General features: G+C 39.4%; 1 protein-coding gene across 4 annotated transcripts in view; it reads right to left on the bottom strand.

Annotated features, from left to right (window-relative positions):
* Positions 1-19,382, bottom strand: part of CATSPERD (cation channel sperm associated auxiliary subunit delta) — a 100,342-nt gene that overhangs the window by 8,820 nt on the left and 72,140 nt on the right. For 3 of the 4 annotated variants that reach the window (XM_074308675.1, XM_074308695.1, XM_074308705.1), the window contains 6 exons: positions 18,166-18,279; positions 16,908-16,997; positions 15,544-15,602; positions 11,808-11,886; positions 8,208-8,260; positions 6,857-6,931 (listed from right to left, as the gene is read on the bottom strand). In XM_074308675.1, coding sequence (XP_074164776.1) covers positions 6,857-6,931; positions 8,208-8,260; positions 11,808-11,886; positions 15,544-15,602; positions 16,908-16,997; positions 18,166-18,279 — 470 coding nt within the window. The remainder of the gene's footprint in view (positions 1-6,856; positions 6,932-8,207; positions 8,261-11,807; positions 11,887-15,543; positions 15,603-16,907; positions 16,998-18,165; positions 18,280-19,382) is intronic. The other variant, XM_074308685.1, reaches the window with a different exon arrangement.

Genomic DNA, 19,382 nt, shown 5'->3' with positions numbered 1-19,382 from the left:
GACTTCCTAACTCTAGGCCTAGAATCTAGCTGCCTATGTTAATAGCAAGTTTTCTGACATCTTAGTTCTTCTATACTCTAATACCCTAATAGTCAAGGCATTTCTGGGAGTAGACAACTAAACGATGCTCTTCTTTGTAAAGGGCTGAAACTGAGTTGATGCACTGAGGTTGGACAACTGAGCACTTAAGGCTAATTACCAATTGGATAATACTCTATTAGCATATGCTTGGAAAATGGCCCTATTCTGTGCTGGCTCCATAATTGGTATATAAAGAGAATTTGTAGGAGGGATTAGGGGGTGGAGTAAGACTAGCCAGAATCACTTTTTGGGCGGGAGATGAAGAGGAGAAGATGCAGAGATACCGTGTCCATTCCCTTCACTCCTACCTCTAAAGACCAAGAATAAAGGCCAAGGACTTTTGCTCATCCTGACTCTGGCTGATTCTAAGGTATCCATGGTGCTAACTCAGTCATTACATTTGGTGCCCAATATGTGGACCAAGGACACTAATTTCATTGAAGAAGTTCCCAGTGACCAAGAAATAGGGTGAATATTTTAACAGACAAAGAGGAAACTTACTTTGTGAAGGGCTAAACCAGTAACCTTTTCTAGCTGAAATGGGGCAGATATTAGGAAAAGATTCTTCCCCAGCCCCAGTCTCACCCTACCCCGAAGGGGCACTATAGAAAGCATACTCAAGTCGATCAAGGGACAAGGCTTAATTGTAACTTGGTTGCAGATTGCTAGACTCTTGGGTACATTAGAATGAACTTCTCTTTGGTTCTTAAAGGAAGAAGATATTGAGCCAGATAATTGGAAACTAGTAGGAGATCAACTATGTAAATACTATAATGATAAAGGTCCTGATTCAATTTCCAAGAAAACATTCTATAAATACAACATAATACAATTGGCCTTAAAGAATCCTGCAAGTTGTAGATAAAAAAGAAAAATATTAAGAACAGCCAGATGAGGAAGTGTGAGGAAAATGAGGAAGACAATGAACAGATTAGTAGCCATATCACTAGAAAGCATGTGGAATTAAATGAGGATGAAGGGCATGGTGAAGGGCGTGGTGATTCTCACTCTGATCAGGCATCTTCAACCCTGCCTAAATTAGAACTGGTTCTTGACACACCCCCATCAACTTTACCTTCTGGAATAGAGGGAGGAGTAATGGGAAGGGCAGTGATATCACCAGCACCTCCCCCCAGCAATCACCCCCTCTTATGACTAGATTGCAAAAGGCACTAAAAGCCACAGAAGAAGGGCCAGATTAAGCTGATTTGAAAATAGGAATGTGTCCTGTGATTCAACAGTTTAATTCTTCAGGTCAAGAAAGTAGAAGATACACTCCTTTTGATGTAGAAATCCTCAAAGAGCTGAAAAAGGCTTACTCTCTTTATGGGGCTACATCAGCTTATGTTAAGATGATTTATTACAGAATTTGGCTTATGAAGTCTTAACCCCTAGGGACTGAAAATCTATAGCAAGGACATGCTTAGAACCTGGACAAAACTTGTGGCTTTCTGAATATAGTGAGCTCTGTAGGATACAAACCCAACAAAATAGTCATAGTGGAGTTAATCCTCCAATCACCTATGACCAGCTAACAGGTGTAGGTTTTTATGCAGACATTTCAGTACAGATTAATTACCCCTTAGCAGCATATGAGCAAATTGCTGCTGCTGCTATCAAAGCATGGGCTTTTCTCCCCAGTAAAAACGACAAGGGTGAGGCCTTCACAAAAACTGCACAAGGGCCAAATGAACCCTTTGCTGATTTTGTGGGATGTTTGCAGACAGCTGTCATACGGACTAATGGTGAAAATGCAGTAACAGACATTATGATAAGGCAAATTTCTAAAGAAAATGCTAATGAGGTTTGTACAAGAATTATACTAGGACTACACAAGGATGCTCCTTTAGAGGCGATCATAAGATGCTGTGCCACAGTGGGCATAAATGCCTTTTATAGCCAGACTATGATACAGACTTCTCAAGATCCCAACATGGGAAGACAGGGTCCCTTTTGGTAAGAGACTTCCAGAGAGACTCGTCAATGTTTTCAATGTGGTAATATAGAGCATTTGAAAGCATAGAGACAAGAGTGAGAAAAAAACAGGGTGGGAGAACAAGACCCAAATACCCCATGTCCAAAATGTAACAGAAGATTCCACTGGGCATCAGAATGTAAACTGATTTAGGGAAATGGGATGAGGGGCCCAGCTCCAGGGCCCCAGGCAAAAAACAATTAGGGCATGATGGCAGCTGATGTTACAGAGAGTGCCTAGAAGTTTAGTACCCAGACATGACCAATCAGCCATGAAGCAACCTGATGGGAGAAAGGGATTACAACTGGGGAAGATAGAGTTGTATGCAGCTGGGACAACTGAGATATCCCCTGGAGAGGTGAAATCTGTTCCTCTCCAGCTTATGGATCCCTTGCCTCCAGGCACAGTAGGCTTGACCATTTCACCTCCTGAGAGCACTTACAAAACAGTGTTCATCCATACACTGATGTGGGAAACTGGACAACATGTAGCAAATATCCCAGTCGCTAACACAGATAGACAACGTGTAATTTATCAACCAGGAGAAGTAGTAGCATCAGGCTTATTGTTACATACCCCTAATAAACAACCTGGTGATAGTCGCTCAGATTCTTACTCCAAGCAACAAAATTCATGAATATATTGGACAGCAGCTATGACAGCTGACTGACTTATGCTCACTATCTATATAGAAGGATTGGTAGACACTGGTGCAGATTGTATAGTCATTAGAGGTACCAACTGGCCCAGTCACTGGCCAAAGATTAAGGCAGACACCTACATGTCTGGCATAGGAGGATCAATAGCAGCTGAAGTTAGTGCTACCCCTTTTGTAGTTGAAAAAATCCCCATCAATCTGTGGGGAAGAAACAACAATTAGGATTAAAAATGAGCACTTCAGTTTTTTAGGCAGGGCTGCTGTTGAAGGTCTGCCAAGACTTTCACCTGTTCCTATCCAATGGAAAACTGATACACCAGTGTGGATAGAACAGTGGCCTGAGGTAGTGATAAAATTCAGGCCTTATTAGACATAGTACAGGAGCAACTTGACCAAGGGCACTTATAACCTTCTCTAAGTCCTTGGAATTCCCCAGTTTTTGTTATAAGAAAGAAATCTGGAAAATGGAGGATGTTGACTGATTTAAGAAAGGTAAATGAACAGATGGAAACTATGGGAACTCGTCAGCCTGGACTTCCATCTCCTACTCAATTGCCTAGAGAATGGCCTCTTTGGATTATAGACATTAAGGATTGTTTCTATTCTATCCCTTTAGATAAAGAGGATATGAAAAGATTTGCCTTTTCAGTGTCCAGTGTTAACTTAGCTGAGCCTTATAAAAGATATGAAAGGATAGTTTTGCCACAGGGAATGAAAAAACAGCCCTACTATGTGCCAAATATATATTGCTGCTGCTCTTACTCCAGTAAGAAAGTAATTTCAAAAAAGTTATTACATTACATGGATGATATTGGGATGTGCACCTGAGGAACAAATGTTAGAAGCATGTCTACAAAAGACCATGGAAACACTAAGGAACTACAAATTGCACATAGCTCCAGAAAAAATTCAAAGACATGCTCCTTTTCAATATTTAGGCTATGAAGTATACCCTAAGGTGCTTACAGTACAAAAACTTTCCTTAAGAACAGAGAAGCTAAACACCTTAAATGATTTCCAAAAATTTATAGGAGATATCTAATGGATGCGTCCAGTGTTAGGCTTGACTACCTGTCAATTACAACCACTATATGACATTTTAAGGGGAGATAGTGCTTTAAAGTCACCATGCCAGCTTACAAAAGAAACTCAAGAGGCTTTGAGAGAAGTTGAACTGGCTTTATCCAATGTGGTTGAAAGAGTCACTGAAAAACCCTTAGAAATATCAGTTTTTGCTACACAAGAGGCACCCACAGCAGTCCTTCATCAAGGAGACAATGTGATAAGAGTGGGTGAACCTCTCAGCACAATCAGAACAAAGCCTTACTCCTTACCTAGTGCTTATGGTTAGAATTTTATTAAAAGCCATTAAGCAAACAAGATAAGACCTGACAAGATATACACTTTTTATACTAATGCACAAGTTAATGTGCTGTGAAACCATCCCATAGTGGCAAATTTTATTAGCTGTGGCTCCAAATTTTACACACAGATCTGCATTAAAAATAACTAGACTATTACATAATTGGTGATGGATTCTTGAAGAATAGGTTTCTAAAGTTTCTCTTAAAGGACCAACTATCTTTACATTTGCATTCAAACATAATACTTGTGCTGTATACTCTCATGACTTAACTATAAAGAGAATAGTCAGAACTCCTTTTCAGTCCACTCAGCAGAATGATTTGTATGCAATCATTCTAGCTCTTACTTATTATCCAGGAGATATAAATATAATATCTGATTCAGCCTATTCAGTAGCTGTGGTACAAAGAATTGCCACAGCCAAAATAAAATTTGTAGCCTCTAATATATATCAGCTCTTTAAGGAACTTCAAGAGCAAGTGAGAAAGCATCCAGGTAAGATTTATATCTTGCATGTCTACTCTCATAGTGTACTTCCAGGTCCCACTTTTGATGGTAATTCAAAGGCAGATAGCCTTCTAACCATGTTGGCCTTGGCTAATACCCCTTTATTTCAAGAAGCCCAAGAATCTCATTCTAAATATCATCAGGCTGTTCGAGCTTTATATTTGTAATTTGGAATAACAAGAGAAGAAGCTAGGAGCAAAGTAAAAGACTGTACAGCTTGTTTTCCTTTCCATGCTCCTATACTCCCTCCAGGGAAGAACCCTTGTGGTTTGAGACCTAATGAAATTTAACAAATGGATGTGACCAATTATAAATCTTTTGGTCGTCTGTCTTTTATCCATATTGTGGCAGACACTTTTTCAAGATTCACTTTTGCAATACCAGCAGCAAAAAAGAAAGCCCGAGTGGTCACTGAATTCCTTATACAAGCACTTGCAATTATGAGTGTGCCACAAGAAATAAAAACAGACAAAGGATCTGCATATACTTCTAAACATTTTACACACTTTTGTGGACATTATAAGATTTTACACACCACTGGCATACCTTTTAATCCTCAAGGACAGGCAATAGTAGAAAGGAGAAACAGAGACATTAAGACGCTCCTCCAAAAACAAAAGAAAGGGGGAGCCACGGGTAACCCTAGAGAACTTCTAAATCTAGCTCTTTATACTATTAACTTCTTGCTTTTTGATGCACTGGATCCAGAAGACAGGTTTTATAACCCACCGAAAGGGCAGTGTCTAGTGCGAGCAGCTCCATTGTCTTTAGGTGATGTGGAGAGACCCAGAATGGAAGGGACCAGATAGGTTAACTGCTTGGGGGAGAGGGTTTGCTTGTATCTCTACAGATGGAGAAGGAATCAGATGGGTGCCAACAAGCTGTATTCGCCTTGTCCATCGGAGAGAGATGGATCAGACCCTTGAAATGAAGGAGAAGACCCAAGAAACATCAGGTGGTTCCATTGCTGACTGTGCCCACAAGTGAAAGAGCATGGCAGTTATGGCGTTTGACTCATGGACATCAAAAATTGTTGGACTTGAAAACCCTCAGGAATCATTGGATTCTCTGAGAAATAATAAGACTGTTGCAGGACTTCAAAATCTGCTAGAATCATTGGATTCCCTAACACATAAAAAGACTGTTGCAGGACTTCAAAAATTTGTGGGGATCATTGGATTCCCTGACATGTGAAGCAATGGACAATAGATTGGTTTTGGGCTATCTTTTGGCTGCTGAAGAATGTGTATGTGTCACTGATGTTTACATACCCTCCTTCTAAGACTTCTGGAAATCTTTTACACCACCATGTTGTTTCATATTGTTTGTTATATCACTACTTGAATGTACAATTCATGTTTGTTACACCACATTGAGCCTGCACTGACTGTGGGGAGACTCATCACTAATAGCCTCTGCATTATTGCTATGTGCTTGTGTAATACCTCCCATGATCATAGGTTTTTGCATACCTGTTTCTAAGACCCTTCAACCCAGAAACCCGCTAGCAATCCCCACTTCCCTTTGATGCTTTTCATCTCCCTTCCTGAGATGTGGGGGGGGGGCGTGATTACCTCCTTTTCAGTGTTTTCACCTCCTTTCCTGAGAAGTCAGGGAGGGTGTGATCACCTCCTTTTTGGGGTTTTCACCTCCCTGAGAAGTCAGGGATGGCGTAACCACATGTGTTCTAAAACACAAGAAAGCGGGAGATGTAAAGAGCTAAAACTCTTGAGTCAATGCACTGGGGTTGGACAATCAAGGACTTAAGGCTAATTACTGATTGAACAATACTCTATAAGAATATGCTTGGAAAATGGCCTTTCCCACTATTCTGTGCTGGCCCTATGGTTTAGTGTATAGAGAGAATTGTAGGAGGGACTAGGAGGTGGAGTAAGACTAGCCAGAGTCACTTCTGGGTGGGAGAGGAAGAGGAGAAGTTGTAGAGATTCACTCCTACCCCTAAAGACCAAGAATAAAGACCAAGGGCTTTTGCTTATCCTGACTCCGGTTGATTCTAAGGTGTCCAGGGTGCTAACTCAGTCATTACAGAATTAACCTATAAGACAGAGACTCCATAAATAGGATTTCTTTCTGTGTCTGGCACATAGCAGGCCCTTAATAAATTCTGATTGATTTAGAAGTAGACACTATCTCAGGAAGGAGCCTCAAAGCTTCTGCTAAAGTTAGATCATGGAGTCTTGGATATATAGGGACAATAAAGAAAAACAACAGAAAGCAAATAAGGTTAATGTAAATAGCCTCCTACTTACTTTTCAAGGACATAGGAATAATTATCCTCTAGCTCTGCAGGATTCAGGAAATTTTTCATACATGCATTTAGATCCCTGTGGAGATTGAAGTGGGAGAAACACAATATTTCAGAGTTGGAAGAGGTCTCAAAGGTGATTAATATAACCTTTATGTAAATAGAGATCCATTCTAATATATGTTCTTGTGATCCTGAGAGCTTCTTCTGGCTATTCGTGAAGTTAATGATTAAGAATTCTTCCTAACCTGTAGGGAAGACTCCCTCCCATAGCATTTACTATCCAATAAGAGGACCAGTGGATGTCAGAAAAGAGCCATGGGGACCTGGAGAACCTAGCCCAGCAGAGAGAGGGCTGCAGAGTGCCACTCCTTAAAGGCTTGCTGAACAGAGAGATCACCAGGCAGTACACCACTACACAGGCAGGGATAGTCACAACTATGGGCACAGCTTGTGAAAACACTTGGAGACTGAGACGTGGTTAATCAGGAACATGGCCCTGGGAATATGAAGTTGATATGGTTTACCTAAATTTTAGCAAAGTATTTGAAAAAAAACCAAAAACTGAAGCAGGGCAACCAAGCAATGGAGGTGATGTGACAATCCTTCCCTTGCTGAATGGAGCACAGTCGAGTACTGGACTCAAGAAACAGTAATAAAGGGGTGAGAAATGTAGAATTGAGAGAAGAAGACAAGAGAGAGTGTGAAAGGATTTAAGTAACTCTGGATGAGTTTGAAGAAAAGAGGATTTAGCTCAATTAATATTTGCAATTCATTAACTTCACCCCCCTTTTAAGAAAAACTGATAAGGAAAACAATAATATATTTACACAGTGGTTTTTAAGGTTTGCAAAGCATTCCACAAATAAGATCTCATTTTATCCTCACAACTATCCTGTTACAGAAATGTTTATATAAGAGTGTTATCAAGTTTCTGAAACTCTTGTCCCAGGAGAAAGTAATTAAATTTGTTATGTTTGGCTGAAGAAGGCAGAAATGAAAATGATGGGTAAAGTGAATGTAAGGCTGAGAACAGGGAACATTTCCTCAGGATGAGAAATATCCACATATAGAATGAGTTACTTTAAAAAGAGATAGCTTTAGGAAACGAAAGGAAGCTTTCCTTCCCTGGAGGTCTTCCAGCACAGGCTGGAGTATCTTTGGTGGGGAATGTTTGAGGGAAATGTTTTTGTTTTGATTTAACTCAATTAACAAGCATTTCTAGTAAGCTACAAGAGTTACAGAGCCAAAAATGCCTTTGCAGTTCTTTTCAACAATTAAATTCTACTACTCTGTGAAGTTAGTTAAAAGTTAATGGAGGAACAATCACATAATAACAATAAAAACAAACCTACCTACGAATGATGATCCTTTTGTTCCAGTTACAACCAATGGAAATGAGACCTATCTATAGACAAAAGAAAGATGAAGTTATTAACACATTCCTGGATGGAATTATCCCAAGCTAGCTCTTTTAAAAGATGGAAAAGATGGAAAAGACTACCAAATTCTGTTTTCTTCTGCCAAAAGCAATGGTTTTTAAAATGGTTCCATTAACCTTATAGAATTTTGAAAGGTAGTTCTAAATGTTCCCTGACAAAGAGGATTCCATGGCTTTAATTGATGACCACTTTATCAACAGGCTTCATCCTATTATGGAATATTCATAATTATCATAATATTTGGGGGCAGGATGATACAAGAGAATAGAAAACCAGTTTTGGAATGGTGAAAAATAGATTCCAGGCCCCACTTTAGATACATATTTGGTTTGGAACCACAGCCAAGGAATTCAATTTTTTCAAGATTTTTAAAGTTGACTCTGGGTCAAAGTTATATCTACACAGATGAATTCCTTAGTCCCTAATCACAACAAATGATTATGGAGATGATGATGATAATAAGAATGATAAAGATGAATTCTTCACTGAAAAAGAGGAAGAGAACTAAGATTTTCAGAGGACATTATATACAGGTACAAAACTTGTGGAAATATTTTTGGAACCAGACCTCACTTCACAAAATGGGTAGTGCCCATAAAATTAGTCAAATACAGCCAAAAGTAGTCTTTCACATGATCCCAGAGGGTCCACAATAAAACATACCATCTATTTGTTTGAGGCAGGGAAGTGATGATCAGAATTCTGATTGAGATTTCTTGACATGGCCAATGGTGCAATTAATTTTGCTTGACTGTATTTGCTACAAGGGTTTCTCTGTCTGTCTGTCTCTCTTTATCTGTCTGTCCCTGTCCCTGTCCTTGACTCTCTCTGTCTCCCTCTTCCTCTCTCCATTTATTCATAGTAGGCAGGATAGGTAATAAAAATGGATTTTTGTTAATTGAAAAATAATTTAATTTCTTTTTAAAAAGTTGTTTATCTTTGGAGAGAATATATAAAATGGCTAAAAGTGAAATGAAAATCAACATCCACATGAACTCAACTTGCAGCAAAAATATTAGCTCTACAGGCAGATGACTTGCAGTCAAAGGCCTTCTTCTTGGTAACTGTGTGATTTTAACCTCCCTATGCCTCCTTTTCTCGTCTGTAAAATGAGGGGGCTGGATTAGATATTTTCTAGCTATAGATTTATGTTCCTAGATATAGAGAGATGTGTGTTAGCATTTCGGTATCATGTTACTGCTATCAGAAATGACAGAAAAGTTATTCTTAAGGGGTCCAGGTTTATGGATCAATGCAAATGAAGGGGTGGAAAACTGTACCATATATGAATATGTCATGATTTTTAGTCATTTAGCATCCAATGATTCTTAGAAAGACATGATCAGGTAGTTAGATATATGTAATACATCAAAAGCTCATTAGCCTTTCTAAATGAACAAATGACAGTCCTTCATATTGCAAATGCAAACCATAAAATAGTCTGAAGAATTCAATAAGGAAGCTGTACTAGGAATATTATTATAAATGGAATTGTGCACAATTACATAAATATAACACATTAAGATTTTAGTACTAATGCATATGGATATTTGTTTGTTTGTTTTGTTTTATTTTTTTATTAATTTTTATAATTATAAATTTTTAACAGTATATATGCATGAGTAATTTTTTTATAACATTATCCCTTGTACATATGAATATTTGTAAATTAAAAATCCACAAAATTTAAGCACTGTCCTGGGCATTCAATCTCCCTACCCCACATGGAATGAAAAGTTTTCAAAATAAGGAGAGCTAATGGAGGAAATTAGAGCTACATAAAAACAGGCTAGGGAGAGCCAGGTCATATTTGTTGTCTTTCCTGCTACTGGATTTGGCCCAAAGATGCTTCCAGAGAATGTAAAGAATGATCTTCCATACTAACATTTAATTTAGTCCTGATATTTTTATTCAAATATAAAGACCAGCCAATTTATCCATCTTTGCTATAATCAACCCTTAGAATTTCACATATAAAAAGCATAATAGTCATATGTCTTCAGCTCCTTACTATTTGAATATTATAAAAGAGGGGAAAGTAATAATAATAAATTATTCTTGATATAGGCTTTTTAGATTTTCCTTATCACTTTCTGGGACACAGCACTCAGAACCTGAAGGTTGTAACTTGATCAAGAAACCACATATTAATGTGTAGTGCATATTGACACTATAATTATCCAGAAAGTGGAGAAGAGCTCTCTTTTTATTTTAGTATTGAATTTAGAGTCAGGAAGACCTAAGGTTTAAATTCTGCTTCAGAGAGAAAGAAAAGAAGAAAAGAAAAATATTTCTATATTTGAAATTCTAAGGATTGATTTGTGTGATCCTTCCTGGTCATGGAAGGTCAAGTGATTTCACCTCTCTTAGCCTCAATTTCCTACTACTATAAATAGTACCTACTACTATAAAGATCAAATGAGATGATACATGTATTCTGCAAACCTTAAAGTGCTTTAGTATTATTGATAGCTTTTGTACCTCAATATAGTACCCTTTCCCTGGCCTATGAAATAACATACAACAATAAATACATACTGAATATCTGGTAAATTTTCTGGTGAATTTTGGCTTTTAAACATCTACTTTGCTACCAATTTAAATTCATTCCAACAGGGGCCAGGGACATGCATAACTCTCCACTGACAGCAGTCTGAGGCACAAATGTTCATCCTTCCTCTAGGTGAGATGAATCCTATCTGTCCTCATTCCATTGGAAAGGAGAACACCCCTCCTTAATTCTCTCTACTGAGCTGAGCCATCTGATTCTGTCCCCTCTCCATTGTCCTCTAGACTGTTAAAAATCTCTTTTTCTAACCCTCTTCCACAGTAACCTCAGTCGGCAACAATATGACTCCTTCCACCACTTAGTTCAGTTTCTTTCCAGTATTCCATTTGAGCAATTTATCCATGTTCACTTCAGTTCATGACTTCCCAAATGTGAAGGTACCTTCTCGTTTGCTCCCTTTGTATGGTGGTCTTCCTCCATCAGAATGTAAGCTCCTTAAGGCCAGAAGACTATCTTTTTACTTCTATTTGTATCCTTAACATTTGGCACAGTACTTAACAAAAGTACTGACATAAGTACTTAAAATATTCTATTATCTGTTAATTTATCTGTCTATTCTGTCTCTTTCTGTGTCTGTCTCTCTCTTTGGCAATTGTACTTAAGTAACTTGCCTAAGGATTACAAGCTAGCTAGTCAGCATCTAAGTTCACATTTGAACCCAAGTCCTCCTGACTCTAGAGCTGGTGCACTATCTACTGTGCCACTGTACATTAGCTGTCCTGATTCATTGGTTTTCCCAGAGAAAATATTCCAGTGCACTATCTACTGTGCTATTGTACATTAGCTGTCCTGATTCATTGGTTTTCCAAGAGAAAATATTCCAGTGCACTATCTACTGTGCTATTGTACATTAGCTGTCCTGATTCATTGGTTTTCGAAGAGAAAATATTTCTTCTGATTTTAATCCTTAATGCAAATTAGGAATGAAGTTTGCAAATACATACCTGAGGTTGTAAGTCAATACAGGACATTCCTCTGTCAATTAAATCCAGAGTAATAGTGGATAAAGTGGCGATCTTTATGCTACAACAGGAAAAAGAGCTTTAGCTAACAAAGTGAATGAAACAGAGACCATGTTTGATTTACTTTGCTGTACCACATTTTAGAAAAGGCATTGATAAATCATTATATTCCAAAGTGTATGTGAGAGGGAAGGGTAGGAGTAGGGAGGTTGGGGGATGTGGGAATAGGATGTTAAGGAAAATGATACTGTCTCTGCAAATTCAGCATCAGGGAGCACCTTTGTATTTTATACTCCAGAGAGCAGAGATGACTTGTCCAGTCACAGTTAGTTGAAGGCAGGAGCTAGCTTAGGACCCAGATTTTGTTTCTTCTATAAAAGGGGATCATAGAAATATGCATCCTTTCCCTTCCCTTTCTCCTTTTATCCTTGGGGAGTTTTATGCTACCTGAAATAGTAAGGTACTGCCTAATTTCTCTTATTCCTCCCATTTTTCATTTATTAAAAAAAGAAAAAAACTATAAAACCACTAGTTAAAGGTGTTGGAATGAAGGTTACTGCTTGGCTGTGGGTTAGCTGGCAATGTTTCTAAAGTCCTATTTAATTTTCCTGCACTCTTGACTTTGTGTAAATTATATTTGCAGAATCATAGTATCGAAGAGGTGAAGGAATATTCTGTGTTGGACTTGCTTGCTTTTCCCCAATCAACCTATCTTCCACCTATACTTTTGCAAGGCTGTCTCCCCTTACCATGTTTTGAAATGAGCAAAGTTAGTTTTGGCAAAAATTTAGAATTAGTTCAAATAAACTTACTAGACATTTAGCATACTACATCACATTTCAAGGCTCATCTCAAATATTTTTTTTTCCAGGAAGCTTTTCCTAAAATATTCTGTTAGTATTCTTCCCTTAAATTACATTTATTTTTTTAATATATCAGAACATTATAGATTTGGAATTGGAAGAAAATAAAAAGGCTTTTTCATCTTATTTTTCAAAGGAGGAAACGAGTCAAATACTATTCTTGGTCACCATCTTCCTAATCAGTTACTCATTTACCAAATATGCTTTTCACTTTTTAACCCCTTGCTTTCCAAAATTAGTAGTGCTGAAAACATCACCCAAGGCCTTAATTTTTCTGTGTAGGACTAATGTCTTGGGTTATGTTTTCTTAGTTCCTTTGGAAGAATCTTTGATGCCCCACAGGATCACCAGAAGTGGGGATGGATGAGGGGAAGGTTTAGTCAATCTGCTTGGGATATTTTCTGTCATATCTTGAATACACTCTCAGGGAAGTCAGCTGGATCAATCACTGGCTTTGTCCACTTAAGCCCTCTCTCTCCTCTGCTCTTCTTCTGATTTACTCTTTCCTAGATGGTCTCCTGACTGCCAAAGTTTTAGATCTATATCTTCATCCTTTAAAACTTAAATAACTGTTCCATCTTTGGGTTTTTCTTCTTCTTCGGGAAGAGGCTTTTGTTTCTTGGCTCAAATTGCTCAATCTTTCTGTTTCCCTCAATGTGAGCTTTTATCTGTCCATCTTACTCAGATTCCCCTCTACCTTAGATTCATATAAAAAAAACTCTCTTTCCATTTTTAAAGGAACACTTTTTTTTTCTTGTCCAGATATGGAAACACATTCCTCTAGTCTCTCTACTTTTTGTTGTTTTTAGTGTCTCTGCTTTAAAAGACCACTATGACTACAGAGATAGAAGAGACCTCAGATGATATGTCATCTAATCCAACCCTCTCATTTGACAGAAGAGCAATCAATGTCTCCATCACCTTGATCAGATCCCCCCAACCTGGCTTCATTGCATCTGTGTGACATATCTCATGGGGGTCAATAAATCAACAAGCATTTATTAAGCATCGCTAGGTGCTAAGTACTCAGAATACTTGGTCTCAAAAAATTACATTCTAATGGATGAAGATATATGGAAGCTGAAAAATGGGAGGCAACTGACAGAAGAAGAGGAGAGAGAAAATATTAAGTGGAGAAATGGTGGCGAAAGATCTCAGAGTCAAGAAAGGAACTTAAAAAGGAATGAAGAGAGGGGCAGCTAGGTGGTGCTGTGGATAGAGCACCAGCCCTGAAGTCAGGAGGACCAGAGTTCAAATCTGGTCTCAGACACTTAACACTTCTTAGCTATGTGACCCTGGGCAAGTCACTTAACCCCCCAATTGCTTCAGGGAAAAAAAAAAAAAAAAAAAAGGAATGAAGAGAACTGGCCAGGGCACTTTCCCTAAGATGGAACTTCTGGGAGGAAATGACCAATCAAAGGAAGAAGCTGAAGGGACAGAATAATCTTTCAGAGACATATAGCCACAAGAGTAGAATGATATTTGTCTGAGAAGTCCTTACTCCTTGAAATACCTGGACCCAAAGAAGGTCTTCCAAACTAAGAAGCAGCAGGAATATTCAGGAGCAGCACTGGCTCAAAAGTCTTGGCAAGTCAAAGACTTCCATGATTCTCAATTCCATCCCTGGAGTACCACATCTACTTCTAGGCATTACCTTTTAAAGACATCAATAAGCCTCAGAGCAAGTAGGATTTTTTAATAGTCTCAAGGTCCTGAAGTTCCTTAAACACAGCACCCATGTGCTGCACTGGCTATCCCTCTATGCAGAAATGCTCCACCCTCTTTTCTCACTCCAATTCTGGATTTCCATGGTTTTCTTCAAAGCTCTGCCCTTCAACAGTCCTCCTTTTCCAGTCCCCCAAATGCTGGTGACTTTCCCTCTCAGGTTATTTTCATATTCTCTGTAAATATCTTTTAGGTATCTAAAATATATGTGCTTTAAGGGCAAGAACTGGATCCCCAATGCTTAGCATATACTAAAAACAGTAATACTCTTCTCTAAAATGTAGTATTCTCTGGGAGCAGTTTTCTTGGGGGGCTTCTGGGAGCAGCCTTCATTTCAGTTCACTGTAATCACCCCAAATGCAGCCAGGAGTTAAAGTCCAGATCCTTTATTTTCTCTTTCCAAGTCTTGTCTCCCTTCCTTGAGCCCGGTTAGCTTTCTTAGAGGCCTATCTCTCTCCTTGGTTCCTAGAGCTCTTGCCGCTAGTCCTTTGCCTCTGCCAGCTTCAGCTTCTGGCTCCCTCTGAATGAGCTGTTGGTGGGCTTGTCCTTTCTGGCTCTGACAGCTCCTTCTTATAAGCCCCACACTGAGTACACACCAATCATCATATCACTAGGAAACCATTATTTGTTGTAGGATTAAATCAATGCTAAACTAGATTTAACCATTGTCTCCTCAATTCCACTTAGTACCTTGTAAGAATCCTAATATCAAAAACTTTTAATAAATGCTTATTGACTGTTTGAATTTAAGGAGCCAAGTTGAAGGAACTGGAAATGTTTATCCTAGAGAAGATTTGAATATGTAGGATGAATGAGAGCAAAAGTTAAGGATGATACCAAGTGTCTAGACCCAGGTGTTCAGATACTGTCAGAAGAGGAACTCAAGTATTCACTTACAACCCTTTTGGAGAGGGATAAAAAAGGGGGTAGTTTAGTTAAGAACTGAGATCTCTGACAAATATTGTCTGTGAGGCTGTGGGCAATCACTGAGCCCTTCAATCCCTTAGCATTTCTTTAAAACTAAGTTGCCAAGCAGGGGGCTACTATCAAGTGAGTCCTTCTTCAGCAATGACATCACAGGTCTGATCCCAAATCTACAAAAACAAAAGGACTTGAAGAGAGAAGCATACTTGGAAACGAAGCTACTATGAGCCCGGCCTGAGACGTGCTGCTGCATCACGAAAATGTTCTGTGAAAGAGAGGAAGGGAAAGGGGGGAAGGAGGAGAGAGAGAGAGAGAGAGAGATAAGAAGAGAGAGAAAGATGAAGAAAGAGAGGGAGGGAGGGATAGAGAGGGAGAAAAGGAGAGAGAGAGACAGAGAGAGAGAAAGGGAAGAAGGGAGGGAGAGAAGAAGGGAGGGAGAGAGAGAAAGAGAGAATATCCTAATTAGAAAGTGTTACAGACCCTTTATATGCACTACAGAATTACAGACAAGCAATCAATCAACAGATATTTATTCAATACCATGTACAGAGTCAGAAATGACTGAAAATGACTGAATAACAAATGTGTCAGGCACTGCTCTAAGCACTGGGGCTTAAGGGACTTACGGAGTTTACAAACTAATGGGGGTTCCGGACTAACATGAAAACAAATATATTTGCATATATATAACATGCAAGCTGCATATAAGCAAAATAGGAAGTAATTAATACAGAAACAGCACTGAAATTAAGAGGGACTGGGGAAATCTTCCTGTAGAAGATGGGATTTTAATTGTGATTTAAAAGAAACTGAGGGAAGGCCAGTATTCAGAGGGGAGGAGAAAAGGTTATTCTGTGAATGGGAAATGGCCAGAAAAAATGTCCAAGAGATGGAGTCCCTTGTTTGTGGAATAGCTGGGAGGCCAGTGTCCCTGGATTAAAGATCATGTAGATGTACGTAATGGAGAAAGATTTAAGAAGACTGGAAAAGTAGGAAGGGACAGGTTTGGAAGGGCTGTGATTATCCAACAGAGAATTTTGTATTTCTCCTAGAGGCCCTAGGGGCCTATGGAGTTCACTGAATGGGATGGGGATGATGCGACTGGACCTGCATTTTCAGAAAATCACTTTAGTGGCTGAACGAGGATGGAGAGACATGAGGCAGACAAAACCAATGTTGTAGTACCGGGTCTGACACCGTCAGACAAGAGAAGGGCACATATGAGAAATGTTACCAAGATAAAATTATCCATAGGCTTTGGCAAACAGCCTGGATCTGAAAGTTCTATTAAACATAATTTTTAGGGGTGACTTCTAATTGTGAATTAATCATTTCAGTCATGTCTGACCCTTCATGACCCCATCTGAGGTTTTCTTGGCAGAATGGTTTGCTATTTCTATCCTGAACAAACTGGTGAAGTGACTTGCCAGGGTCACACAGCCAGTAAGTGTCTGAGGCTGGATGTGAACTCCTGACTCCAGGCCCAATGCCCCACCCAAGGTACCACCTTGATACCCATTTTCTAATTATATCTGGGTTTGTATAGTACCATTATGGGAATTCAGCTTACTAGGGTAAATATTGTGTTTCCATCATAGGTATAACCATCTTCGTACATTTTTACTTTGAACCCAAGAGAGTGAGGATTACTGACAGTTATCTTTGGAAAAAGAGAAAAAACAAAATAAGGCACTCTGTGAAACACACTGGCCTAAGGAACACCACCTCACCAAGGTGTAAGCAGCTCCCTTCATCAGGTCTCTCTCCCCTACTTAATAGGGCCTATCAGTTCCTAGGGCTACACACACATCCCATTGGAGATGAAGGAGGCAAAAGCCCCAAGGACTTCTGACTGCAAGGTATGTTTTCCTGAGCCTCGGCCAAACAAGAAAAGCACTGGTAGTACCCAGGTTGGTAGGGGGTCAGTCTGTCCTGCAGGTGCTGGGGACAACTATACAGGAGCAAGGCTTGATCATGGGCTGGGAAAAGGGGCATGGAGGCTGAGGCTGAGTCCAGGTTGGCAGAGACTCTGTTAAAGCATGCCTGGGGGGGGGGGAAGAGAAAGGAGGAGAGAGGGAGAGAAGGGGAGGAGAGAGAGAGACAGAGAGAGAAAGAGACAGAGAGAGAAAGAGAAACAGAGACACAGAGAGACAGAGACACAGAGACACAGAGACACAGAGAAAGACAAAGACACAGAGACAGAGACACAGAGACACAGAGACACAGAGAGTGACAGAGAAAGACAAAGACACAGAGACAGAGACACAAAGACACAAAGAGACAGAGACACAGAGAGACAGACAGAGAAAGACAAAGACACAGAGACAGAGACACAGAGACACAAAGAGACAGAGACACAGAGAGACAGAGAGACAGAGAAAGACAAAGACACAGAGACAGTCACAGAGAGAGACAGAGTTAGAAAGAGAAGGAGGAAGAGGAGGAAGAGGAAGAGGTGGCTAAGGGGAATGATTGAGGAACAGGAGATTAGAAGCGTTCTGATATAATAAATAAAAGTGGTAATCTATGTTTGTTGTCTTTTGGGGAAGCAAAAGCAAAGTCTCCTAGGGTGCTAAGGCTTGCCTGGAACCAAACTGTCCAGTCTAATTCCAGACCTGATCACCCGGAGGCAATAAGGCATAGTTACAAGGCAGTAACTTTTTCAAGGGTTGGAAAACTAATTGTTTTAGAGCGCTCGTCCTAGGAAATCCTTCAGTAAGTAAGCCAGGGAGCTCAAATGCTACTAGGGAGAAGTAGCAGGCAAACCCATGAAGAAGGCTGGGCTGAGGAAAGGGAGGAACTCGTACCCGAAACATTCACATACTCACCACTGGAACTGGTGATTGGGCTGGTTGGGGCACCAGCGTAGCAGACAATTTCAAGGTTTCATTCATGTCTAGGACAAACAGTTTTTTGTTAAAATTTCCACGCAAAATTTCTGCCTATTTAGAAATGTAATCATAAGACCAAAAAGGAAAGATCTGGTAAGTAAAAAAGTATAATGAATGAAATCCTTTTCTTCTTCCAAAATCAGTTCATATGCCACCTCCCCCCACCCATGAAACTTGCCCATGCTCCTTTAGATGAAAAGGCACAAATGGGACCCATATTATCTGGATCTCTCTTTTACACTGCATTTGACATTTATAATTAACCCATTCTCCCTACTATGCAATAATACCTAACAATTATAACTAGCGTTTCAATAGCTCTTTGAAGATTACAAAATACTTTCCATTTGATTCTCACCAAAATCTGCAGGGCAGGTAATTGTTATTATTCACCCTTTGTAAGATTAAAGAGATTAAGTGAAGTCAACCAGCACCACACAGCTAGTTTAAGTATCTGATGCAGGATTTGAACTTGGGTATTCCTGATTCCAAGTCTTATACTCTATCTGCTCTATCACCTTGCCGCCATATTGTATTTATTAATGCATGTCAGAACCTCCTTAGTAGGTTGTGAGCTCCTTGAAGCTCAGGATGATGACCTATTTCATCCCTGAAATCACAAGGGCAAGCACAGGGACTTTAGCGATAACTTGGCATTTATTGAATTTTTTAAAAATCAAAGTATTCAGCTTCCCTCCTCCCTCTCTAGACTTTTCCATCTCCTCCCTACTTTCTTCTCAACCTGGAGATGCTGCTATTCTGAGACCCTCTCTTCTAATTGGAGAGCCCTGGTCTGGACCACAATTTCCTGAAGGACTCATTTCATCTTGATTCTACAACTCATTAATTTTCTACCCAAGGCCCAGAACTCTTTCCTTTCCCTCCTCCATTCTCTCTCTCTCCCTTTACTATTACCTTTATCTATTAAAACAAACTCCCTAAAAGCAGAGATAATTTTTTACTTGTATTTGCATCCTCTGTGTAAAGGCCTCAGAAGAGCTTTGTTTATTCAAAGATGAAATATCACATAAGTAAACAAGAAGACAGTATCTCTTCCTTCTCATGACCATACCATAGGAGGAGATGGGCTTTAGCAAAAAGCTCAGTATGTGTTAGTTCTCTGTATCTCACTGGTTCCAAAAAGTTTTTAGCAT

This window comes from Sminthopsis crassicaudata, chromosome 1 (assembly GCF_048593235.1).
Source record: "Sminthopsis crassicaudata isolate SCR6 chromosome 1, ASM4859323v1, whole genome shotgun sequence".
Lineage (NCBI taxonomy): Eukaryota > Metazoa > Chordata > Mammalia > Dasyuromorphia > Dasyuridae > Sminthopsis > Sminthopsis crassicaudata.
The sequence above is the reverse complement of the archived record's forward strand: the minus strand, read 5'-3'. Positions and strand labels throughout refer to the sequence as shown.